The sequence below is a fragment of the Myxocyprinus asiaticus genome, chromosome 9 (genome assembly GCF_019703515.2).
Source record: "Myxocyprinus asiaticus isolate MX2 ecotype Aquarium Trade chromosome 9, UBuf_Myxa_2, whole genome shotgun sequence".
Classification (NCBI taxonomy): domain Eukaryota; kingdom Metazoa; phylum Chordata; class Actinopteri; order Cypriniformes; family Catostomidae; genus Myxocyprinus; species Myxocyprinus asiaticus.
The window spans coordinates 7494589-7521655 of NC_059352.1; the positions used below are offsets into that span (position 1 = coordinate 7494589).

The 27067-nt window shown below is 35.9% G+C and overlaps 1 protein-coding gene across 2 annotated transcripts; it reads right to left on the minus strand.

Moving 5' to 3' along the window:
* Positions 1 to 11512: 11512 nt before the first annotated feature.
* On the minus strand, positions 11513 to 14565 carry LOC127445956 (transcriptional regulator Myc-2-like). 2 transcript variants are annotated; one of them, XM_051706494.1, is made up of 3 exons: positions 14387 to 14565; positions 13082 to 13646; positions 11513 to 12937 (listed from the first exon to the last, which is right to left on the minus strand). In XM_051706494.1, the coding sequence occupies exons 2-3, from the start codon at positions 13635 to 13637 to the stop codon at positions 12378 to 12380; spliced, it is 1116 nt and encodes a 371-aa protein (XP_051562454.1). In that variant the 5' UTR covers positions 13638 to 13646; positions 14387 to 14565; the 3' UTR covers positions 11513 to 12377. The 2 variants fall into 2 exon arrangements, with proteins under 2 accessions (XP_051562454.1, XP_051562452.1); XM_051706492.1 differs by lacking the exon at positions 14387 to 14565 and having other exon boundaries at positions 13082 to 14362.
* Positions 14566 to 27067: the final 12502 nt, after the last annotated feature.

The following is a 27067-nucleotide window of genomic DNA, read 5'->3' on the forward strand; positions in this document are numbered from 1 at the left end:
TCATTTCTTAACTACTTCCTCTTTCTAAATTCTAACTTCCAAAATCTGACATGAGTACAGTAAATCCCATGAGTTTACAGTTTTACTATGTTTTTATTAAGCCCTTTTGTGCCCTTAATATAATATTCAACTTGCAGTACCAAGTTGGACATACCAACATATACATTATCATATTTTTTTAAGGAAGATAGATAGATAGATAGATAGATAAATGATATCTTATGAAAACAATTTCATGTGCTTTATGAATGCATACTAAAGATTTCATATGTAATAGAGAAGTTTCAGCAGAAAAATTAAGCTCACATTTGAACCATTCCCCTACCTAGTGAAAATTAGAAGATTTTATTACGGGCCCTAACATCTATTTGCTGGTGGAAGGTCTTGTAGATACAGGCACACACACCTACAGAAGCTTGGGGTGAAGCCCCACCCCCCACCCCATAGCGTAGGAAATGGCCCGAGGAAAGGCCTCATGCTGGATTGAGAGGGGCCCGGTAGCCCCTTTGACTATGCAAGTTCTTGGAAAGTTTTATGATTTACAATTCCTCCTTTTCTTGATAGGCAGCGTGAACAACACTTCACTCCCTCCCTGCTCAGTTTTAGATCTGAAATGTGGAGCAGTTTGTCAAAGAGTTGGGTTGTTTTCGTGCATGTGTAAGTGTGCTACCAGTGCAACCCAACAGGAACCAGTTAAACTGCATTTTGTCACCCACAGATATAAAGAAATATATTTTAACTTGTACAGTATATATTTTATAATATATTTTAACTTGTCTACACCTTGTCTTTCCATTCCTTTGTTAAATAATTTCACATACTTAAAAGGACAGTTCACCCAAAAAGGAAAATGTTGTCATCATTTCCTCATCCTCATGTTGTTCCAAGCCTGTATGACTTCCTTCTTCCATGGAACACAAAATGAGATGTTAGTTAGAATGTTAGGCTCATTCACCATTTAATTTAATTGCATACTTTTTCACTATAAGTGAATGGTGACTGAGACTAAACTTTTTCCACCATCTCCTTTTGTGTTCCATGAAAAAAAGAAAGTCATACAGGTTTGGAACAACATGACTGTGAGTGATTTAAATTTTTGGGTGAACTGTCCATTTTAGAGTAATCCACAAAAATTCCATTAGTTTTTCGGAGACACCCAATCTAATTACCTTAGCACTTCTCTTACTGTGATTGTGCTCCCATTTTTTTTCTGAAGGCATGAATAAAAAGAGGTTTAACATACACAAAAGGAAGAACCTTCTTATGCCCAGGAAAGTGGATACAATGTGACCTTTAACCTTTGGGGGAATAAGCTTCATTAGGGGGTGACCCTAAACCCTCCGTTCACCCATATGCTCATCTCTCCAGGATTAAGGAGCTTTGACCAAAAGGTCCATGGTCCTTTAAAAGCAAGGTCATCAAAGTGTAGTATATGTGTGTTTGTACTAATTTGGTTGTAAAGAATGTCACAAATACTGTTTGTAGCATAAACATCCTAAATATTCTACAGATTCTTTACCACATTTCACTAACAATTAAAGGGATAGTTCCCCCAAAATGAAAATTATGTCATCATTTACTCACCCTCATGTTGTTCCAAACCTGTATGAATTAATTTTTTTCATGGAACACAAAAAGAGATGAAACAATATGAGGATTTTTCATTTTTGGGCAAACTATTCCCTTAACTGTCTAGATATGAAGATAGTTGGGTACCGTACATCAGTATCATTATGCTCCAAAATATGTAATAATAATAATGGTAAAAAAAACCCAAAAAGATTAAATGTCTGTAAATCCAGTTAAATTAAGTTATTCCATGAAATTGTCCCAAAACATGAAGTAAAGGTGAGATGTGCAATTCAAATCCACTGAGAGTAAATCATTGTGTATTTAGATTGGGATTAAGATACAAACACTTAAAGATCAAGATTGCAGAGAAGTGCTGTGCTACTTATACCTTAAAAAAGTTTAGTTGGTTCCAAGCTGATAAGATTAAGTGTTCTAGGTTGTGTTATTGAAGATAAGGTGTGATATTCTGACTATCTGCTAATTCAGAAACAATCACTGAATGGTCCATATCTTAAACATCTATTTTTTAGGTAACTAAATATGTGGCAGTCAAATTCATCAATTTTTACCATTGTTGAATGTAAAACAACAGCGGGCCAAGGAGGGAGCCTTGTTGCACTCCATTGTTTCCAAATGCTACATTCTTAAAACTAAAGCTATTAATCGCACAGAGTGGTTCACAATCATTGTTGTGATGTTGGTACCAAGAAGCTATTTTGTGTTTAACCACTTTAGTGTATTTACAGGCCAATAAGAGACTTAAAATTTAAGATCATGACGAAACAGCAACAAATGAAGGAACACCACCTGCAACTCAACCCAGCCAAGACTGAATTCCTTGTCTTTCCAGCCAACCCTGCTGTTGAACACAACATTACCGTGCAGCTGGGTGCAACTACAGCAACGCCTTCCAAAACAGTCAGAAATCTAGGGGTAACCATCGACAACAGACTAAATTTCTCAGACCACACTGTACAATATCAGGAAGATAAGACCCTTCCTCTCTGAACATGCCACACAACTGCTTGTTCAGTCACTTGTCATAACTAGACTGGACTACTGTAACGCTCTCATTGCAGGCCTCCCTGCATGTGCAATTAGACCCCTGCAAATGATCCAGAATGCAGCAGCACGCCTGGTCTTTAATCAACCAAAGCGAGCGCATGTTACACCACTCCTTGTCTCTCTCCACTGGCTGCCAGTTGACGCACGTTTCAAATTCAAGGCTCTGATACTGGCATACAGAACAGTCACTGGGTCTGCTCCAGCATACCTAAAATCGTTTATGCAGAGTTACACGCCCACTAGAAGCCTGCGGTCAGCTAAGGAGCGTCGCCTTGTTGTACCAACACAAAGAGGCACCAAAACACTTTCCCGGACTTTCAGCTTCATCATACCACGATGGTGAAATGACTTTCCCAACTCCATCCGTGAAGCTGACTCACTTTCTGTCTTCAAAAAACGACTAAAAACACATCTTTTCCATGAGTACTTAACCAGTCATTAAAAAAAAAAAATAAATAAATAAATAATAATATTACTGTTGCACTTTAATCTGTTTTGAATACTATTCTGATGCTAGTGAAAGTTTGTAGTATGGCACTTTTCATACCACTGTCTCCTTAAGATGATTCGCTTTTGTTTTCCTCTTTTGTAAGTCGCTTTGGATAAAAGCGTCTGCCAAATGAATAAATGTAAATGTAAATGTGTGCAAAAAATGTGCGCTTTATGTGCACAAAAAAAAAAGAGGTGAAATGTCTCTATATTTGTTAATCCTTTCCAAATGATAATCTGAAATCTCATTCAAAAATGTCATGATGATGCATCAGTTCGAATATGCCTAATTAATTAGGAGATTTAAGAGCTGCAGCAGAGGGAAAGGCTTTCAGTGCATGACGACATACATTTCTGTCTTTTCCTCACACAAAGATATCGAATGACTTCAAAAGACTCAGAATACAGCATTGAGTCATACGGTCTACTTTCATGTTTTTTGTTGTTGTTGTTGTTGTTTTGGAGCTTGATAGCCTTGGTTATTGTAAATTGTTGTTTGGAAAAGAGCTTAGGGAAAATTCAAAAATGATCCTTTTGTGTTCTACAGAAAAGAAAGAGCATATGGGTTTAGAACGACATGAGGGTGAGTATATATTGACAGAATTTAAATGTTTGAACAAAGAATTTCTTTAAATAAGTTCCTCTTTTGTTTGATAGTTTAAATACACTTAAATATACCTTCTATTGGAATATCCATTTGAGTACAGCCATGCTGTTTTCTAATGCCAGTTGTGAGGACAGGGAAGATGTGCTAACTTTAGCCCTGTGGTTTCTTCGTGGTAAGTCATAATAAATCATGCGCTGAAGCAAACATGAATACACACATTCTTTTGAAACTGTCCCTGAAATACCTTCCCAGCTTCACACATGCATCCCGAACTGTCCCCTCCAACACACCCCAGAGGATGTATCCTTGCCTCAAAAAGCTCTCATACCTGTCCTTGTCTACCACTCAAAAAAAAAAAAAAAAAAACTCACGTGTCCAAGTAACGTGGATCTCACTGGCCAGTATATATTTGGCATTTCTGTACCAAGCCCTGAGCATTTCTGTGACTGATACCCTTCAAAAACAATTTTGTCCAACCGAAACAGCCAGCAGTCTTTCAGTTATGTCAGTCTAATTTATGTCAATCACTTATATAATTCTTGTAGAAAATCAGTGAAGATAATTACAGTACTTCAGTTGTCAATTGTGAAACATGTTCTGATCTTATACATCAAAGCAATGATGCCTCTTAGTGTTTCTCAAAGCAAAATAAAAGTTGGGTTATTTACTGCGTTTAAATGCTCAAGAGAAATGCTCAATGTTCCGATATTATTTATAATTATTTAAGCATCAAGTAAATGCATTTACCCGAGAAACCAACTCGAACTCCAAATAACAAAACTGGCATATGCCTGTATTCATTAGAATTTTTGCTCATGTAAACAACTTAATTTAAACATTTCACAGACGCTTTTATTCAAAGTAACTTACAGTGCATTAAAGATATGCATTTCATCAGCAGGGTTGGGAGGGTTACTTCTGAAATGTATTCCACTACAGATTACAGAATACATGCTGTAAAATGTAATTTGTAACATATTCCATAAAATTACTCAAGGTAAGTAATGTAATCTAAATACTTTGGATTACATCTTCAGCACTGGTAGATTTTTTCACTTGTTTTGACTATAAAAATTCTGCCAGTACAGTAAGACAAAATACACATGTTAAAAATACATTCTCTGAAAAACCTAAATATCTTATGCAGTGTTGTTTCTAAAACAAGATAAATCAAATTGATCTTGTTTTAAGGATTTTTTAGATATTTTTACAGGAAAACAATACAAACATTATTATCAAGAATACGATAATATCAAAGGTCTTACTAGAAAAAAGAAATTATGATCCAATGTGAATTTTCTTGATAAACAAATATGATCGTGCCTGGTAACATGTGAATGTAAAATGGCTAGAAATAGCATTTTAGCTTAGCATAAAGCTGACAATTTACGCAAGGTTTATTTCTATTTCTTCTGCTCCAAACTTACTTCAAACTTACTTCTCTGTCTGTTTGTATGAATGTAACACATCATAAGAAAGTGTTTCACCGCTGTTCAAATGCACTTTGGATCGCATCATTTATATGTATAAATGTTTTCAATCTGAAAGGACTAAATATTAAATGAAACAAATGACAATAAAATGCAAAGTAATCTCTACAGTAATCAAAATACTTTCTGAATGTAACTGTATTCTGATTACCAATGATTTAAATTGTAACTGTAGTGGAATACAGTTACTTATCTGTTATATACACATTCCAGTTTCGTTATTCCCCAACCCTGTTCATCAGTTTGTATGTTCCCCTGGGATTTGAACCCATGATCTTGACATTGTTAGCACTATGCTTTACTAGTTGAGCTACAGGAACCCAACTTACTCTGAATATTAATTTATCTATACCTGCGTTTAAACAAAGGTAATTTGGTAACACTTTACAATTAGGTTCCATTCGTTAACATTAGTTAATGCATTAGGTATCATGAACTAACAATAAATTACAGCATTTATTAATCTTTGTTAATGTTAGTGAATAAAAATACAATTGTTCATTGTTAGTTAATGTAAGTTCATAGTGCATTTACTTATGTTAACAAATACAACTTTTGATTTAAAAAATGTATTTCCATATGTTGAAATTAGCATTTACCAAGATTAATAAAAGCAGTAAAAGTATTGCTCATCGTTAGTTCATGTTAACTAATGTTAACAAATGGAACCTTATTGTAAAGTGTTACTGGTAATTCTGAGTGAAATTAGATACAGACAGTTGTGAAAAGTCAAGCAATTGAAGAAACATTTTTGGCGTGAGACCAAATTGTTTTACTTAAATTTAACAAACATTAAAAGAAACATCATGGGCTGCATTTTGCAATTCATCATGCTTTTAATTGAGAAATAATGAGTTGATTAAATTTCTGCATGATAAATAGCATGAGAGATCATGTGCAGTATATCCAAAATAGAATAGCAGGGAAAGACAATGCATGTTTTTATTTATTCAGATTATGCTGATAACATACAGTATATCTAGTAATATTTCAATAGCTATGAGGCATGTAAACAAACTGTTCAGAATAAAGGTTTAACCAGAATATGGCTCTAATTAGAAAAATTATGTGTACCGATATGTAAACCTGTCAATGTGTTTTGTATGACCTAATATTAACTTTCTAATCAGTGCATTTCAACATCAAGAGTGTAATGTGATTATTGTGTTATGGAAAGATGCTTGTCATTGTTTAGGTCACATGATCATTTGGCATGAATTATTGATGAATGTGTACACGAGTACCTTTATACTGAATGTTCTTAAAAAGTCTGTTTTCTGCTCTTAAATCCACTTTCATGTGTTAATGATTGTCGGAAGGGAGTGAAATGTTCCAGTGCAAACATGGCTCCCGTCTCTTGTCACCTTCCTGCAAGTGAACATATGGGCAGAGACACTTCTGTGATGAAAGCAAACACGACAACAGTTCAATCCACATCAGACCAACAGGCGAAAGCCTGCTGCACTTAAAACACTGATAAAATCACTTTCACACAAGTTTGAAATAAATGGGGAAAACATCCAAACGGTATCCAACAGGTTTGTAAAACAAAGTTTGTCTCAGATCTAAAATCTGGTCTGTTATGAAATAAATAAGGGCCAGGAGAATTTGAAGAAGAGTTTTGGAAGTTTTGGAATGTTTGAGGAAGTCATTGAAACTGTAATGCAATGTGGATGCTTGTATGTTCCTATGTATGCTTGACACTTATTGGCAGCTTTTCCCTTACTATCTGCTCTTAACTCATTCATTTAAAAAGAATATTGGTAACACTTTACAATAAGGTTCCATTTGTTAACATTAGTCAACATGAACTAACAATTAACAATACTTTTTCAGCATTTATTAATCTGGGTTAATATTAATTTCAACATAAAATACATTTTTAAAATCAAAAGTTGTATATGTTAACATTATTTAAAGCATTTTGAACTAACATGAACTAACAATGAACGATTGGATTTTTATTAACTGATATTAACAAATATTAATTATGCTGTTAAAAATATATTGTTCATTATTAGTTCATGAAAACTAATGCATTAACTAATGTAAATGAATGGAACCTTATTGTGAATATTACTGATACCATAATATTATATTTACATTTTAGTTTTGTAAATAAATCCATGTAGGCACAATTTATTTTTCTCTACAAAACAAATTTTAAGTAGGGCTGTGTAATATGGACATTTGTTTGTTTGTTTGTTTGTTTGGATAGATATTGTGATTTTTTTCTGATGTTTTTCCTTATATTCAAATGTCTTTGCATAAATTATAGATGAAAGTATTATTTCTTTGTGGATTTTTTTTTTCTTTCCTTTTTCATCTTCCAGATTTCTGTTCTCTCACTGGTAAGTTTTTTTGTACTCTGCATTCTGATTGGAAAGATCTCATCAGTGTGCAAAAAGATGTGCACAAATCAGAATAGCGAAATAAATATCACAGAATTCTTAGTTTAAAAAAAATGTGATGAGAGAGAGAGAGAGAGAGTGTGTGTGTGTTTGTGAGAGAGAGAGAGAGAGAGAGTGTGTGTGTGTGTGTGTGTGTGTGTGAGAGAGAGAGAGAGAGAGAGAGAGAGAGTGTGTGTGTGTGTGTGTGTGTGTGTGTGTGAGAGAGAGAGAGAGAGAGAGAGAGAGAGAGAGTGTGTGTGTGTGTGTGTGTGTGTGTGTGAGAGAGAGAGAGAGAGAGAGAGAGAGAGAGTGTGTGTGTGTGTGTGTGTGTGTGTGTGTGCATGTTGTACATGAATAAAATAAACATTAAATCTAAAAGCAATGACAGTGCATGGCCAAAGTTTATAATTCAAAACACTTGAGACATCAAGTTCATTTTAAATGCATAAAACAACAGAAACATTATGAACATTAATTGGTCATTAAATCATAAAATGTTTATAAAATGAACAAAAATTAATGACCATAAAATCAACAGCAATGATGTTGCTAGGTATATCAGTGGTATGCTGATTTAGAATGAAAAATGCAAAATATTGAAAAAAGAGAATGATTAGGGTGATCAATAAATTAACAGTTTACTTCCGTTGCCTTCTTAATATGTAATCATGTAATCCATAAAAAAGTAACTGTAGTCCGATTATGAATATTTAAAAATTAATTTAATCAAATTACAAGTACTTGATTTTTGTAATCTGATTACAGAATCCAGATTACATGTAATCCGTTACTACCCAGCACTGTGTAACAAAACTGAGAAAAGTTTAGCTTTAAAGTTACATGTATGACATGTGTAAATGTAATAAATGTGTGTGTGTAATATTGTGGATTAACCCTTGTTCTTCCCTTAATCTGGCAATGTATCTCAGGGGATACGCACACTTCAAAATGTGCTAAATAAAAGCATGAACAACATATGACTTCATTTTCATCTTCCACATCTTAAGACAATGTTCTCAATTAATATTAGCGGTTTTATTGTTTCGTATATGTATATATATATATATATATATATATATATATATATATACTGCCTCCCTTCACTTAAAATCCTTGACAACAAAACTATTTTCCCAATACATTCTAAGGATGGTTCCTCTGGTCATGTTTTCAACAGGTAATGGCAGTTTCTCTGTTCTTTTTCAAATAAAACAAAGGTGATAAAAGTCATATCTCATGTAAACAGATGTGTATCTCTTCTCATTTCTTTTTTTCTACAATCATTTGGGATCAGACCTGAGGTGATTTCTTTTGTTCCACAAGAGTCTGTTTTAAAGATGATCTTTTGAATACTTTCAGAATATTTCTTGTCAAGACGCTTCCCTTCCTACAGAACAGCCTCAGGGTACAAGTGTAACATGCACTAACGTGTGAGTTGAACTGTCACACAGATGTTGCAACTTTAGATCTTAACATTTACAACATACGCATGTGAAATTTAATAGTTGGCCTTTAACATTAATAACATTAACATTCTGTCAAACGCCTATTTTTCTGTTCCATTTAAATTCAATAAATTCAGATTTAAAACAACATGAATGTGAGTAAATGATGGCAGAATTTGTGTTTTTGGGTGAAGAATCCCTTTAAGAAATAAAGAGTTGAATGACTGCAGCTGTGCTTTAATATGAAACTAATAACTCAGAATAGAATGTATTCTATTTTCGAAATCTCATCTTTTTCAGAGTTGTACCTGACTTCAACACACTTTAGCACCTCTAGGTCTAGAACTTTTGAATATTCAGGGGCCAGTTTCTGAATGACAGCACATTTACATTTTTAAAGGCTGAATGCAGACTTTACAATGTAGATTGGCAGGAGACAAGCCTCACTTCCATTCTCTCCAAAGCATCCATGACCCAACAGGTTTAAGCACAAAAGATGAAAGTGATGGAGGTCTAAAACCCGTTCCAACTCTTGTTGCAAAACCATTGCTGTCAATTGGTTTGGCTTGGTCTTGCTTTGTTTTCTGTTTTATGGAAAGCTATAAAGGTCACTTTAAGTCTGAGTGTTGTGGATTGTTGCATTCCTTGTGCATACAGCTAACATTTCAGAGCATTGATGGTTTAAAGGTTTTTTTAAAAAAAAAACTTAATCTTACAGCTTAATTTATGGTGCTTTTGACATTTTGAAAGTAACAATAATTGTTCCTTAATGTTTATAACATACAAGGGGTCTTTCTAGCTCCTGGGAATACTTAAAGGAATATTCCGGGTTCAGCAGAAGTTAAGCTCAGTCAACAGCATTGCTGACACAAAGCTGATTACCACAAAAATTGATTTCGACATGTCCCTCCTTTTCATTAATAAAAGCAAAATTGAGGTTACAGTGAGGCACTTACAATGGAAATGAATGGGGACAATTTTTGGAGGGTTTGAATGCAGAAATTTGAAGCTTTTAATTTTATAAAAGCACTTACATTAATTCTTCTGTTAAAACTTTTTATTATTTGATCTGTAAAGTTGTTTAAATCGTCGTTATTGTCGGATTACATGGTTTAATGCGTTACGTCGTCATGGCAAAGGAAGTTTTAAAATTGGATATAACCACACAGAAAAGGTTAGTAAGTGATTTTATCACACTAAAATCATGTTAACATGCATATTGTGTACGACTTGTGGCTATACTTTTGAAAAAGTGAGTATTTTAACATTTACAGATTGGCCCCCATTCGCTTCCATTGTAAGTGCCTCACTGGAACCCAGAAAGAACTTGAGATTTTTTTTTTTTAAAGAAAATGAGGAACAAGTCAAACTTTATTTTTGTGATAATCAGTATTATGCCACAAATGCTGTCGATTGAGCTTAACTTGTATTGAACCCAGAATATTCTTCTAATATTCATTGGACAATCATTCTGTGGTCAAATATTTTTGCATAATGCTAGCAAAAATGTATAATTCACCAGAAATTATTCCTTCATAGCTGTTTCAGTTTTATGTTTCTCAAATCACTCTATCTAACCCTCACATATAAGAAAATAATTTCAACTCAAATCACTGTTTCATGTTCAATTATTTATTCATGTATGTATTTGTATTGCTAAGTTATTGTGATAGTTATTATCACAAAATAAATCCCCTTTCACTTTGTGTCGGATTTTATTTTGCGGTAATGACTGGCATTATCGCTTACAAGTTGCTTTGGCTAAGCAAATATTACCAAGAACAAAGATATCTCAAGCACTTCATGAAACTAGTGCTAATCAAACATTGTGCCAACTAGGGTAGTAAGTCAGGTATTTACCCCAAGCGCCTCTGGTATAAGTGGTTTTTGAATACTAGTTAAGAATTTGATTATTGTAAACTATGGAATGACTAATGAGAGAGGATGTGCCCTTATTCCCATAACCTTATGTTTTCATATTTTTCAATAGTGGACAAGTTAAGGGAGATATGGTACATTAAACCATAAATGCACATCTCTACCGCTTTGTTTTAGAATCCAATTTACAATAAGACAATTGAATGCATAGGTAGTTATTGGAAAGATGTTTTTCCTCTGAATACATTTACAAGCATGTGAAATTGGAATTTGTGTGGGGCAAGTCAAGGCTGCCATTCCAGAAGGCTTCTATAAACAATTTATCACTCAATTTCACAGTGTTTTATTGACCCACTGCAATCAGGCCCTTTAGACTTTAAACAAATGACTACCAACCACCCCCTCACCTTGGCTGAATTCCATCACATTCTTTTACTTCAAAGGTTTTAGACTTGTGCAACTCCTCAAGTACTTTCCTGTCCCAAAATTTTCACCTTTAAAAAAAAAAAAAAAAAAAAAAAAAAAGGTATATGTTTTTATTCCAAAGGGGTGTGTGCAATTGTGGCAATAAAAAAAATCCAAACACTAAACATGTTATCTTGCCCATTCTTTATTACTTTATAAAACAAAGTGCAGCTGAAAAAACAAACAATACGTTTTTTTTTCTAAAACCTGCAAATGAACCAAAAAGAAAAAGCCTAAATAATTTATGATACATAATTATCAAAATGTATTTACATGGGGTGGGGGGGGAGGGGGGGGAAGAGAAGAGTCAATCATTCTATACAGTTGCCATTATGAAGGCAATAAAATAGCCAGGTTTTTTCCTGGTAGAGGTAGATAAACAAAAAAACAATAAAAATAAAAAAACAGGAGGGACCATACGATAATTGACAAAATTCCTTTGTACAACAGACAAAGGAAATACAAGACATGTGAAGCGTGTGATTGAAATTTGAACCTCAACATGACAAACTATGGATGAAATCCGATATACTTTAGTTGTTCCAGTTTGAACGTCAACATCGAATGCCAACTTTAAGTCTATGCAAATGTAATCATATGCAAATTACATTCAACCCTCTTGAAACATCCTTTGGATCCAGCCCAAAATATTACAAAGGTAGAACATATGATGATAATCTAGGGTTATTTTCTTTCTTAAAGGCTAATTATTATGCTTTTATTCTTCAAACACACAATTTTCATGTTAAGACTTAAGAACAAGACTTTGGCATAGCGCAAAGTCACAACACTGAGAACATTTCTTGCATTGACCATGCAGGTTTCCAAACGGAACTCAACAGCAGACAAATCCTGAATATCCTCAGAGATCCGAGGTCTTTTCTTTACAGTCAGTCACAAGTGTTGATTTGCGAGTTTGCAGCGCCACTGTTGCAGTCATCGAGTGCCCAAACTGGCCAACTTTAGTCTCCGACATTTACAATCTCTTGAGCTGTTCGAGTCTGGCTCTCAGCTGTTCTTGCCTTTGCCTAAGTTTGTCTCTCTTCTGAGCAAGTCTCTGGTTTTCTGATTCCAGGTTCCTGATGCTTTCTTTCGCTCGTTTCAATATGACCACTTTCGAAGCTTTTTCGTTTTTGGAAAGTTCAGGGACGTTATCCCGTAGTCTAAAGAAGCAGTTCTTTAACTCGTTTCGCCTTTGCCTCTCCATCACGTTGTGCGTACGCCGTCTTTCCTCCTCGTCCTCAGTGTCCGCACTCTGCCGAGATGCAAGGCTGCGAGACCGTCCTGAACTGTGTGTGTTCCGGTGGGATTCTCCGGCCCCTCGGGAGCGTTTGAGAGGGGGCGCTGTGCTCGGAGAGGGCAGGGGAGGCGGAGAGGCGGGCCGTGGGGCGGCGTAGTTGTGCTGTTGTTGAATTTCAAAGTGACAGCGCTTGAGAGCACGCTGTTGCTCCCGGTGACTGTCCTCCAACTGCTGCTGGCGTTGGGAACGTGTTAGCGTACTCGAGCGCCTGACTGTCACAACATCAATTTCCTCCTCTGTTAAGCATACATAAAACAATAGTTAAAATCATACACTGGTGAAGGTGGTAAAGCAGCCATTTCACCACTACTTTGACACTAACAAAACAACACACACTCATAAATTAGATTGTAAACATTCAAAATAAAGCAAAGACTCACCAGAATCGCTTGTAGATGATTCTCCTCCAGTGGACAGTGAACCATAATCAGATGTGGACTCGATCTGTTCCTGACTGTCCAAGGGTAAATCCTCACTCTCCAAAGCCTGGCAGGCGAGCGCCACATTGTGGCAATCCAGCGTTGAGCCGACGATTTCAGCAAAGATTTGAGTGTCAATATCGGAGAGCAAGGGACTCGTGGAGAGCACGGACGCCAGTTTATCCTCGATCGGTTTATCTCCGTCGGTGTGCCACAGGTAGTCTTCCGAGAGCGGGTCGTCTGCTGCGGCTGCAACAGCAGCGATGCTTGCGCCGGTAAAATCACAGTTCCAGTCCAGGCGGAGAAAGTCACTGTCTTCCATTAAAAGTTCCGACACCAACTCCAACTGATCCACGGTGGACAGAGACTTTCCATACCCCGGTTTCATCGGAGGGGACTGGGGCGGCGTGGGGATGGCCTGCAGGTCCTTCATGAGACTCTGGCAAAACTCGTCGTCAAAAAGCAGCGGCTCGGACTCGCAAAGCCAGTCGTGCGACGGAGAACAACCTTGCAACATCTTCAGAACCTGTCAGAACCAAGACCAGAATCCTTTAAAATGTGAAATACGATATATCCAAAAGTATAAGTTCCCCTCAACGGGCTGCGAAGCGTTGTTCTCGAGCACTGCCGTTTTGTAAACTTTCCCGGCAAGCGCATCTTTTTATTCATGTTTACAATTTTGGCCCCGCCCATAGTGGGCGGAGTTACGACCGCTCAGTACAGTGATGTCACTTAACAGCTGGAAAGACCCCGCACGAGGGTTTCATTCCTAACAAGTTTCCAAACGCCGTTTTCCGAAGTGGAAAAGGCGATTTATACATTTCAAACCAGTTAGAACAAATCTGCAAGAACTGACCAACAGTCGTCATCCCTAAGAAAGTCTGAAGCTGAATGCAGTCATTATTATACAAATTCGCCCTACGCTTATGTTACCAATACATTTATACAACTTTCACACAAGATGTCAAATGGAAAAGAAGTTTAGCAGCATAAGCGAACACAAATCCAGATTGTGAGCTGAGAAATAATTTCACATTGCACATTTATATAAAATAAATGAGCATTACATTTCACGAAAATACCTTTACGACAAATAAAACTGCATTAAAGCGACTTTTAATTAATACTGTAATTGTACGCATTGATATACTAAATGTAATGCACTTCCTCCATAAGAGAGCGACCAGAGGTTCATGCTGTAATATCATCTGGATGAAGCCGGTACAGGCAGACCACATGCACGAGAGCCATAAAGTCACGTCTTACCTTTCTTCAAACACTACGGTGAATAAAAACACTGGAAATATCAGCCAAAGGTGGATGGTGCTCTCTCTCTCTCTCTCTCTTTTTTTTTTTTTTTTTTTTAAATAAAATGAATTCAAAGAACCTTTAAAAGAAACCGCAACCCCTGCATATGCGGCATGACAGAGCCCACGCGGATCGAGAAAGGCGGTGGGTGTGGCGATGCTGCAAATGGAGACCATTTAAATTTAAAGGCCAACGTACTGCTGTATCCTTCCGCGTTAGAAAACTCGCGCCAAAACGCACTCGACAAATGTTGAATGAAAGCCGTTGTTATTATTATGCCTAATTATAGTTTGTGGCTGGTTGTTTAATAAAATTCCTCACGCAAAAGCGACCTCGTAGCTGAAGCTGTGTAATGAGAATATAGGGCTGACATAGTGCTCTGGCGGAGTGATCGTGCACTCAATGAACCGTAAAATTCCAAGAAAACCAAGGCGGGTTTTTGGCTCACACGTGTTCGAGTTCACAAATGCCGGGTGCCCGTGTGTGGTTCGCAATTGCGATAGTAGTGTCTACAAAAAAAAAAAAAAAAAAAAAGAGAGAGAGAGAGAGAAAGGCGAGGAGATCACGTTGTGCTGTGGTCTGTTTTGGCGGGTAACATACGTACAAGAACATACTGCTCTCAAATAGAGTTATGCGCGTATAAAATGATCTGCATATTAAAATGTATGATTTTGTATGGATAAAAGGACTATATTTAGTGATAATGACTAGCTTTATAGCAAAGGAAGCGCATGGAGAACATATACGCGATGGTTACATAAAAGACTACTCGATCCGCCTCAACACGTGCGGAGGTAACCCCCAATCACACAGCGGCTCTCCTCAGGTGACAAGAGTGATTTATGAGTTTCCCGGGAATTTAACATATGGGCAGAATTCGACATTCTTTACGACCGCTGACCTCAGACTGCAACAAAGAGAACATATAATTCTCATATACGTTCATTATACAAATGTGCAGACAAGTAGTGTGATGTGCTATACGTCATTTAAAACTATTTCAACAAAAGTTGAATTTTTAATTTTGTAATTTGTAATTATATATAACACATTTTAAAAATAAATGGTCACACTGCAGGACTATTAAGGGAACTGCAAAAAAAATAAAAATAATAATAATAATAAAAAAAATAAATAAGGTGATTTAAATGGTGAAAAACTGAAATCATGAACAATCACAATGCCTGAAATACAGCTCAGGAAAAAATTAAGAGACCACTGTAAAATGATCAGTTTCTCTGGATTTACTATTTATAGGTATGTGTTTGAGTAAAATGAAATTTTTTGTATTATTCTATAAAGTACGGACAACATTTCTTCTAAATTCCAAAGAAAAATATTGTCATTTAGAGCATTTATTTGCAGAAAATGACAACTGGTCAAAATAAAAAGATGAGAATAAAAAAGATGCAGTGTTTTCAGACCTCGAACAATGCAAAGAAAACAAGTTCATATTCATTTTTAAACAACACAATACTAATGTTTTAACTTAGGAAGAGTTCAGAAATCAATATTTGGTGGAATAACCCTGATTTGATCACAGCTTTCATGCTTGGAATGCTCTCTATCAGTCTTTCACATTGCTGTTGGGTGACTTTATGCTACTTCTGGCGCAAAAAGTTCAAACCAGTCTGGCCACTCTCTGTTGACCTCTCTCATCAACAAGGCATTTCCATCTGCAGAACTGCCATACACTGGATGTTTTTTTGTTTTTGCCACCATTCGGAGTAAATTCTAGAGACTGTTGTGCATGAAAATCCCAGGAGATCAGCAGTTACAGAAATATTCAAACCAGCCCATCTGGCACCAACAATCATCCATACAGTTATCTAATCAGCCAATCATGTGGCAGCAGTGCATAAAATCAGGCAGATATGGGTCAGGAGCATCAGTTAATGTTCACATCAACCATCAGAATGGGGAAAAAAATATTATCTCGGTGATTTGGACCGCGGCATGATTGTTGGTGCCAGATGGGCTGGTTTTAGTATTTTATTTTATATAATTATATATATACTGTTGGCTATATAATGTGCATATTATAATATTTGGTAATATCAGTCACTGAAAAAAAAAAGAAAAAAGAATGTGTTTTAAATATACCTTTAAATGTGTTCCATGTTCTACTTAACAGGGCTGGAGGAACTGGTAGGAGACAGTTGGTTAATGTGCCACCTAGAGGCCACAGAATGAGGCTAGTGTACCGTGCCCCACTGAACTCTACACAGATGTGCAGTATTAGGACACTGCAGATTTGCTTTCCTTCTCAGCCTGCCTCAGCATATAACCGAGCCTTTTTAGATTAGAAACATGCTTTTAGCCCCTCTTTTGCACTTTGATCTAAAATCTATGTTATATATGTATATATTCAGCTAATGAAATGAGATGCACCACACACAGAACAAAGACTGCTGAAATACAAGTAATTCGGGGAGTATGAATTATCTACCCAGCACTACATACTGTTACATTCTGCACTTGTCAGATTTCACAGGGATACACTTACCATGTTTAAAAGAAAGTTAGTTCATGGAACAGCTTTCATGCGGTTTGTGGTGGCAATGTGTGGTTGATAAACTCAACGAGGGGGCACCTTAGTGTCCAAGACCATATTTAAATGCCTTGCTTCAGTCATACTTATAAAGCTATCTCTAGAATAGCTCCCATATGCTGTCCAGCTATGTTCCAGACATTTGGACAGGCAATGTAAATGGGCTGTGTTCATTTAACAAAGCATAGCATTGTTTGGAAGATTGCCTAATCAGCAGTGTTGCAATCCTAAAAGCAAAGCACTCACATACTTCTAATGCAGTTTTTTCTCTTATCGAGACGTAAGATTAGCATAAGGTACACAAAGACTGGGTTCACAAGCTGTCATCTGGAAGTTTTTGGCAGGAAACTGCTGAAATTCATTGTGTGATCAGGGTGGAGAATGTGAAAATGAGTTGACAGGGCTAGCAAGCAAAGTTCACCGTGCTTTTCTCTTACATGATGGGGTAATTATATCGTGTTGTCAAGACAAAAAAAATAAAAATAATAATAATAATAATAATAATGATGAAAAAACAAAATGGGCTGAAACTTTTCATAATCATAAAGAAAAGTACAGAAAGTATTTTTCCCATATAAAAAGGTTTTTCTATGGGTTGCGGAGTTAATTAATCATAGGTAACAAATATAAGTTGTCTCTTTAGTGACACTGGTGAACTATTGGTAAACTTAACCCCAAACTATTGCTTTTGCATGATGCTGCATCCAAGTCGATAATGTCGTTTGGTTGTTTAGGATGATGGATAACAAATAAAGTGGCAGTAAAACTTCAATAAATGCCATTATTGTCCTTCATATTACATACTGTCTGAATAGTTGGACGTGTAACACCACCCTTAAAGGAATGTTCCGGGTTCGATACAAGTTAAGCTCAATTGACAGTATTTGTGGCATAATTTTGATTACCATTAACATTTAAACGTGTCCCTCTTTTTCTTAAAAAAGAAAAAGCAAAAATCTGGATTACAGTGAGGACTTCACATGACCCTGCCCAGAAAATAACCTCACATTTAATGTCTAAGCGTATGCTTTTTTCCAAGATGAGGAGTATCTTTAAAAGCTTTGGTCTAAGACTGCACTAAAATGTAAGTGCTTTTAAAATAGCATCCGACTTAGTTCTCATTGATGTTTCCAAGAATGTTCGACCTTTGACCTTGCCAACTCAGCTTATGTCAGCTTGACTCAGGATGGACAGCAGTTCCTCATACCCAATTTTACCACAAGGTGTTGTAAGAGAGGTTCACAATATGGCATATTGTGGTTTTGCTGTTCTCTCTGATAATATTGTCATCTTTAGTGAGGAGTGCCACAGCAGGAAGAATAATAAGATAACAAAAGACACCACCTAACAATGTTCTCTTCAGGCAATCAAGTGTTGCAACAAGCAGCCACATCTTTCCTTAGAATTGTGTGGTATATATATGTGCAGGTTTGCCTGTAAGTTGGTGATAGTAGCCACTTTCAACCATTCAACCAACTACATAGAAGTCCACAGGGGTCCTATAGTGAACATCACACACTGATTCTGACATCTGTAGTCACAGACTGTAACTGAACTGATAACTGATACCTTACTGAAAAAGGAGAAAGAAGTACTGTAAATACACACATAGATTCTATAGACTCCGCGCCCTTAATGGTTTATTCTCATATACCTTTAACCTTTTTTTTTTTTTTTTTTTTTTAAGCTTCCTCTTTAAGCATTTAAGAAACTGTGGGAAGCACATGAGCAAACGTCAACACATCCAAGAGTGCAAACTCTGTAATTTTTTCCTAGACTAACGGACATGAATTCTTACAGAAGAGTATTCTTTGAACTGTGGAAATAAGAGCATAAGTCAAGCATTTCAGCAACGGAGGCCATGATACTGGACATTTCAGGACTATTTCTTGTAATGATCTCACCCCTTACTGATGACTTCTTTTAGCTTGTTCTACTTTTAATCTTTCTTTAGAATATAGTGCCATATTGAGATATACTGTACACGGCCAGGTCAAATGTAATTCTCGGTCAGCACTTACTTTTTAGGGTGCAAATTTATTTCCTGGTCTCAATAATCAAAGATCTTTGTTTTATTATGGGCTGTTTTCCACTATTGCTTTATGGAGATTCATCAAATCGTCCATATCATAAATATTAGTAAAGATTTGTACCTGCTTTTAAAGAAATATTCCAGGTTCAATACAAAACGTTAAGCTCAATCGAGAGCATTTTCTGCAGAATGTTGATTGCGACAAAAATGTATTAAGACTTCCCTCACCCCTTTAAAAAAAGGAAAATTGAGGTTACAGTGAGGCGCTTACAATGGAAGTGAATGGCGCCAATTTTTGGAGGGTTTAAAAGTGAAAGGGAAAGTTGTCAAATTGGAAATAACTTTACACAGAAAAGGTTAGTAAGCGATTTTATCTCACTAAAATCATGTTAACATGCATATTGTTTATGTGTTGTGGCTATACTATTGAAACAGTGAGTATTTTATTGTTTATGAATTGGCCCCCATTCACTTCCAATGTAAGTGCCTCACTGTAACCCAGATAGTTTGCTTTTTTAAAGAAAAGGACAGACAAGTCTAAATAAATTTTTTGTGGTGATAAACATGCTGCAAATGCTGTCATTTGAGCTTAACTTGTATTGAAACTGGAAGATTCCTTTAAATTATATATGGTGTGTTGAAACAAAATTTAAAAGATGATTTTAGACAAACCTAATGAGGAATAGAAAATTACAAATGGTTGAGTAAAACCGAAAGTATTCATTGATAAGTTTCAAAGAAGCGGATACATTTTACGGTTACTCTTGCCGGCAAGTTTCAGTTCTCCTTTTGATGCACTGTCAATCTGACCACATACCACTAACAGTTAAATGTCTTTATCGGGGTCCCTCAAGAGGGGAGGAATTAGAGAGTATAGCAGCTATGAACGTTACTTATGAAATACTTATTTCACTGGACATGTAAGAAAGAACTTTTTTCCCCCTTGTCCATTTTGTATTTTATATTAGACATCTGAGATAAACTACAGATCTTAATGTGTGTTAGAATTGTTATGAAATATGCATTAAACTACATTTGAAAATTTTCTGGAAAAATGTGAGTGGTGTTTGCTTGTACAAAAGTCACCATCACAATGCCTAAGTGTTGTGGGATGTTGCTAGGGTATTCTGGGTGCTTTCTAGGTGGTAACTATAGTTGCTTATACTCAACAGCACCAGTAACACCCTGCCAACTTTGAGTTAGAAAATAAAGATTAAAAATAAATTGTGCTGGATGAATCTCTCAATAAATCATTAATTTGTTTGGGAATACATGAGCACTAGCAAAGAAGCTTCTTATGCAAAGATTTAGAATGCAAAATGTCACACACTGACACACACAACCACATGCACACATCGATCCATTCACAAAGACTATCAGAAGAACAGAAGGAGCTCAGTGTAGAACGAAAAACAGATGTACACACACACACACACACACACACACACACACACAGACCAGGCCTCTGGTCTCTATAAGAAACATCTGTTTTTGTTAGCAGGGAGTCTTCCCAACTGACAGTGTCCTAATACAAGCCCAAAACTATGTCCCAAAATAATATTTGTGAGATTTCCTTCTGTGTGTGCAGCAGACAGTCCAAATCAAGGTCATCGCTGCTAGACCAATTCCCAATTTAATTCCTCAATCATTAAAAAAGTTCTTCCAAGGTTCTACCACATTACTTGACAAATTTTGACCAAATTAAAGATTTATTAGGTTTATTATTAGGTCATATTATAGATATTAAAGGTTCTGAGATGGGAAAGGCCAAACATATATGAGAGAGACACATGCAAAGAAGAGGAGAGCACAAAAAAATGGCCCTCTGTGAATTTACACGGCTCCCACATGAGTGTTGTGGGGAATGTAGAGGGGAGGATCTCTTTTTTGGTCTCTTTCTTGAATGTTCCACCAGTATATTTCTAGGAACTCTTGATATAATGTTGAACTGTGTGGGACAACAGTGGACAGTGTTGGGGAAGCTTCCTGGAAACTGTAGCTTTCCAGGATACAAGCTACTCTATAATTGAAAGTCAATAAACTAAACTACTCTTTAACTACACTATAAGGAACTAAAAAAAAAAAGTTAATATACATTTAAAGTATATTAGCTATCCGATATATAATTTATAGACTAATTTAATTCATATTTTGTCTGTTTTTGAATGATGACAGCATACAACTAATTTACACTAAATAGCCTACAACTAAAAAACTAGATTACATGCTAACGTATATGACAGCAGCATTGTTTTTATATTTCGCTATAAAAAAGACTTGCTGTGCAGGGACTCGAATAAATGAATGCTTTTTGAATCGGTTCATTTACATGAATTGTCCGAACGAACCGATTCACTAGAACGAATCTGAACACTCTGTGGTGGAATGAGCTTCCAACCTCCACACGATCTGCTGATACCATTTCAGCTTTTAAGAAACAGCTGAAAACACATCTCTTTCGCGAACACTTAAAGGTGGAGAAAGCAATTCCTGAGAAAGACTGTTGATATTTGAACTCAGCAGCCAAACAAACACACCCCTCCCTTCAGTGCTCCTTCAGAAGCTCCGCCCCCCAAATTCATGCACGCACAATAGTGTTGTGTGGATCGGTCCGATCCACTTTGATTATTTTCCCATTTACAGAGCCAGGGCTGTGTTTAAACACCTGATTTTTTTTTAGTGCACACACAGAACGGACATCTAGCGGACCATGAAGAGATTTCACGGAAATTGACAAAAAGTGTATTGGATTAAAATGGCTTACTCCACCTTTAACCAATCAACACTAAATGTTCTTACCTTTTTTAATAAATAAATAAATAAATAAAAAATATGATTTGTCTGTCTCTTTCTTCTGAGCTAGCATCTTTACTACTCCAGCCACTGTGAGAACTTGGCAGTGCGATACTGAATATTTTGTTGACATTTATATGACAAATTGCTTGTTTGGTCCCTCATTTGTAAGTCGCTTTGGATAAAAGCGTCGGCTAAATGACTAAATGTACATGTATTGCATCGGTTCATTTGGACAGTTAGTGTAAATGAATCGATTAAATAAATAATTCACCGATTAGATTTTCTGCATGGCATATTTTGTTAAACGCAGCTGTCTTTCCAATGGAGTGCCCGTTTGATAATTGCTTCTGTTAGTTTGGTTGTAAAACTTAGTGCACAATACAATTTGACAAAAAAACAGCGATGTAGCATTTAATCATGCTACACTAAAAATAGTTCGATAATGGAAATTAGACCATTTTGAAAACAGCTGAGCTTCCTGTCGCTATTTAAAAAATGTAGTTAAGCTAGTATGGTCACTACTTAAAGTTAATCTCCCACACTGGCAGTGGAGTATTACTATAGAACTAGAGAAATAGAGTGAGATGATTTAAGATCAGACAGAGATCCCTGAATTTAAGTGGAGTGAAATAAGAGATGTCGAGAATGAACGACAAATTTAGAACGTACTCAGAAAGAGAGTACCACCGAGTGTAAAAATGACTCTGAGAAGCTACCACACATGCCAGAGTGGTCCTGTATCAGCAGAACATTGCAGAGTACATCCGTTCCTTCTGGCCATATTGGGCAGAAAGTTGGCACAGATGCCCCTACAGCAGTTGGTGACCACAACTGACCGCAAACAAACGCCACACGTGCCACCTGCACTCACTGGAGAGGATCTCGAAGCAACTTCTCAGAATACAATGTCTCATTGTCTACAGTCTTATATGGCAAACTTATGCAAACCTGGCTGTAGAGTAGCATGTTGTAACACATCTTTGATTATTAAAATCACAATCTTCTTGTTTTCATGCTGCATGCAACTCAGTTTATGTTATAACAGTTTAAAGTCTTCTGTCCATCAAAATCAGGTTTTTGCAGGGTTAGTTTTAGTAGTAGTAAGCAAACCAGATGCAAGTGTTTTTAAAACACTAAATAAGTAATACTCAAATATTCGAAAAAGCACAACTGCAGATGTGCAATAATTGGAATCTGGATTGCTTCACAATGTCCTGCATTGTTCAAATGGACTTCTCATGTACAGCTCCCTCTGTGAAATACATAACTTGGTTTCACTTCTACCCTTTATTACAACATACAGCTACACTGGCGGATGGTTTTGTGCAATGAAATAGCATTTGTGTCCTCTGTAACTTACATAAAGTAACTTATTCTCCCCTAAAGTTTTTGATTTCTCTAAATTTTCTAAAGTGGCTGCAATATATTTGGACATGAAAGACACACTTAAGAATGGATGAATGTTTTTGCATTGTATTAGGTAACAAAATATCCAAACCAGTCTCATGAAAATGTGTACATATTTTACGAGTTGGCTATTTCGTATGATTTCGTATGAGTTTGTTCGTATAAATTTGTACGATTTCATCACGTGCAAATGCCTGAATGTCTAATGCGGAAGTAAGCGCGAGTTTCGTGCACAAGGCATTAAGGACATGCTTATTAATATCACGCCCTTACCCAAATCCCTTATCTAAACCTAACCAATCAGTAGAGTGTGTAAACATGATAGGAAACTGTTGTGTGTGAGACAGAAGCAAGTAATTGTCACGTATTAGCTGGAAACGATGTCCAGCGACGTCATTGGCTGTAAAAGTTGTATGCATTCATACGAGTGCAGTCGTACAATATCATACGAATTAGTCAAATTTAGAAAAGTCGTATGAATCCTTACGATTTCGCCGTGAGAGTTTTTAGCAATTTAAAAGCGGGTGACATTTATCTATATCTATATATCTATATATCTGTCTATCTATCTATCTATCTGTCTATATATATATATATATATATATATATATATATATATATATATATATATATATATATATAAAGATAACACAAGTACACCTTTGAAACTATCACAAAAAGGTTTTCAATCATAAAACAAACATATATATACTGTTTACATTTTATATATATATATATATATATATATATATATATATATATATATATATATTTGTATACTTTCTGGTTTTCAAATGTTAGTGAAACATGTCCATACAGATCCACTGATAAGGGTCAAAAGGGTCTGGAGTCATTTGCTGATATTTTGTTTGATTTAAATGCAAAGAAATGTATACAATTTATGTGTGGCTTAAATGTACAATTTTTTGTTGTTGTTGCCATTATAGTTAACATTTATACATTTCAAGTGACTTACGGTGAATTCAATGTGTAGCTTTTACCTGAATGGGAATTCGAACCCACAGCTTTGATGTTGCTAGCGCCACACCCTACAATTTAAGCTAAAGAAACAAGCCACAATACAAAGAAAAAAGTGTTTATTTATACCTTGTCTTAATTGTATATACATCCTGTATGTATACGGTTCAAGTAACTGTCTCATGTACTGTATGTTGCATAGCTGTACCTACAACAATTTTTGCAGTTCACTGTATAACAATAACGATTGTTTTCTGTTCTTATTTATGTTTACCTACACCTCCTGCGTTGTGTTTATAATGTAAGTGTCATGGTCCCCACTTATCAAATCAATGGTCAGTTGGGGCTATAATCACTATTGCTCCAAAAAGATGGATGAGCAATTTAAACAAATGCAGGGTGCCTGTTTAAACTGACAATGAATGATTGAGCTATACCAACAGCTGTCCCATCATCCAAGGCATGTTAGGACTCGTCAGGAGTAACTGCTCAGTAACCCTGTTGTATGCGCATAACCAAAACACTTCACGGCTTAAGTGAGCCCCGCTGTCTCTCTCCCTGTCCCCTATGCATAGACTTGAAGGCTCCTTAGTTTCCTCAATACCCCAGGGGGGTACATGTGAATCAATAAGCTATGCATGGATCATCAGGCATTTGCATAAGCTGTGACTGCATAAGCACTGAAATAGACCTAATGTTTGGATTTTCTTTGTTTCCAACTCTAAGGATCTACATCTCAAAGCATGGCTGAATAAATATATATGGGAGAGATTAGCTGCAGATTACAGCAAGAGAATTCTAGCATTGCTTTAAATACAGTTTGATTTTCCCTTCTGTTGCTCTGATCCATCATCATTGACAGGGATGCTGAGGCTGTTTCATGGATTGAGATGCGACCAGCGGCTAGTGTGCAGTGCATACTCAGCAATTAACACTATCACTGCCGTTCCAATTAATTATTTATTTGGATTAGGAAACCTTGTTGCTTTTCCAAATGGTTCAGATCATGGATTCACTTCCATTTTGAAGGCAACCAGCAAAGAGCATCGTTCTTAAAAACGAAGGATACAGTTACAACCAAAAGGGTTTTACAGTCTTAAAACGTCTGGACACATTACAGTAATGTTATTATAATAATGTTAAAAAATATATAAAAATAAAATTTAAATAAATTATGGTCCAAAATGAGCTTCATTTTATTTAGTCACACTTATTTTTACATAATTAATTATTTCTTTTGATTTTGGTGTAAAATATGACCTGGACATATTTTTGCAAGACTCTTTAAAGAATCCAGAGACCAATAACTTTTTCTGAAGAACCTAAGTTAACTTCACAAGCTTTTTCAGTCTCCAACAACTAACATAGACAACTCTAGAACCCTGTTCATCACAAAACCTTTTTTGATAAGAAGTTAGCCCTTTGACGAAACTTTATTTTTAAGAGTGTGTGTTAAAGCAAAATGTGTAAAAACTACTCAATCTTATATATCACAAATCAATATCAACAGTTGTTTCTCTGAATAAGTGGTCAAATAATTTTAATAACAATAGATATTTGATTAGTTTCACTTGCTGTCAAAGCCCAAATCCTCAACAGTTTCCTTTTGTCCATCCGTCTGTTCCTCTTTTTAGTCTCTTCCTTCCCTTCATGTTTCACAATGCTCCAGACCTTCATTATCCATCAGACAGTGAATCACAGTACTCACACAGTACATCTAATATTAGAGTGCGGCTTTGTTTTGCAAAGTTTGCAAACTGTAAATTTTTCCACTTATTGCATAAAATTGTCAAGTGTTCCCTATTTTTTAGTGAGGTGGAAAAACCAGTGATGGACAGCTAGACTAAAAACAAATGAATTAACAAATTATTTAGCAATAGAACACAAACAAGAGGGTTGTTGCACTAAATACCAGCATTGTCGTGATTTGGAAGTAGGTACAAGTACGCAATAATTCAAGAAGTTGATATTGAGTTATTGAAGTTTCAGGAGCAAAATGGCAAGCTATTTTATCTGTCAATGTAAATGGTTTCAAACAAACCCAAAGCAGGAGTATGAAAACAGACAAACAGAGCAATACAGATTAGAGTTCAACTGATAGTGGAATTTGCTGATACCGATAATGTGTTGGAAAAGGTAGATAACCGATTAATCGGCTGATAGTTTGAACTGACGGAGACTTGGATCTGTTTTATTTACCAAATGAAAGCTGAATTATGTAACTTTTTCAGTGTTAAAAAATGGCATCACTTATTCGTAAAAAATTACGACTTCAGTTTCATAATGATACGACATTATTCTTGTAATTTTTACTTTATTCTCAAAATATTACGACTTTATTCTCGAAATCTGAGATTTTTCTTGTTAAACGTGGCATTACAATGCTGTTGTAATATGCATTAAAGTGAGGATAAAAATATGAATGAAAGATTTAGAAACAGTGCATCAAATCCCCTTGAGGTGTCAGTGATGGGGTTTTTTTTTCCCACTTCTTGATTTTGCTGTTCTAACTGTAGAATCCTCCAGTGGCCCGCCAAAGAGGAACATGGAATAAAATTGCAACTATTGGTATAGATTAATCATTAAAACTTCTAATACATAGATACGGTATATCAGTCTACCACTAATACAAACAACTGTTTCATGGCTATTCATAATCAGTTGTAGTAGATGGCGAAATCGTAAGATATCATACGTACAAAAAGGTATGACTTTCATTCCCAGAGACCAACTGAAAGACCAACCACAAAAGTTATTTCCTATAAAAACCATGGGCAGGTTAAGCTTTGGGGTTTGGGTTCAGGGTTAAGCTTAGGAAAAATCACAAGAATGCTCTTTCAAAACGCCAATGTTTCTCTTTCGACCGATGGGCGAT

Bases quoted from the DNA above. Each gene is read 5' to 3' on its own strand.
- LOC127445956 (XM_051706494.1), bottom strand. From the start codon at position 13,637: ATGTTGCAAGGTTGTTCTCCGTCGCACGACTGGCTTTGCGAGTCCGAG. The intron at 12,938-13,081 runs GTGAGTCTTTGC...TATGCTTAACAG, and splicing joins ATCATCTACAAGCGATTCTG to AGGAGGAAATTGATGTTGTG.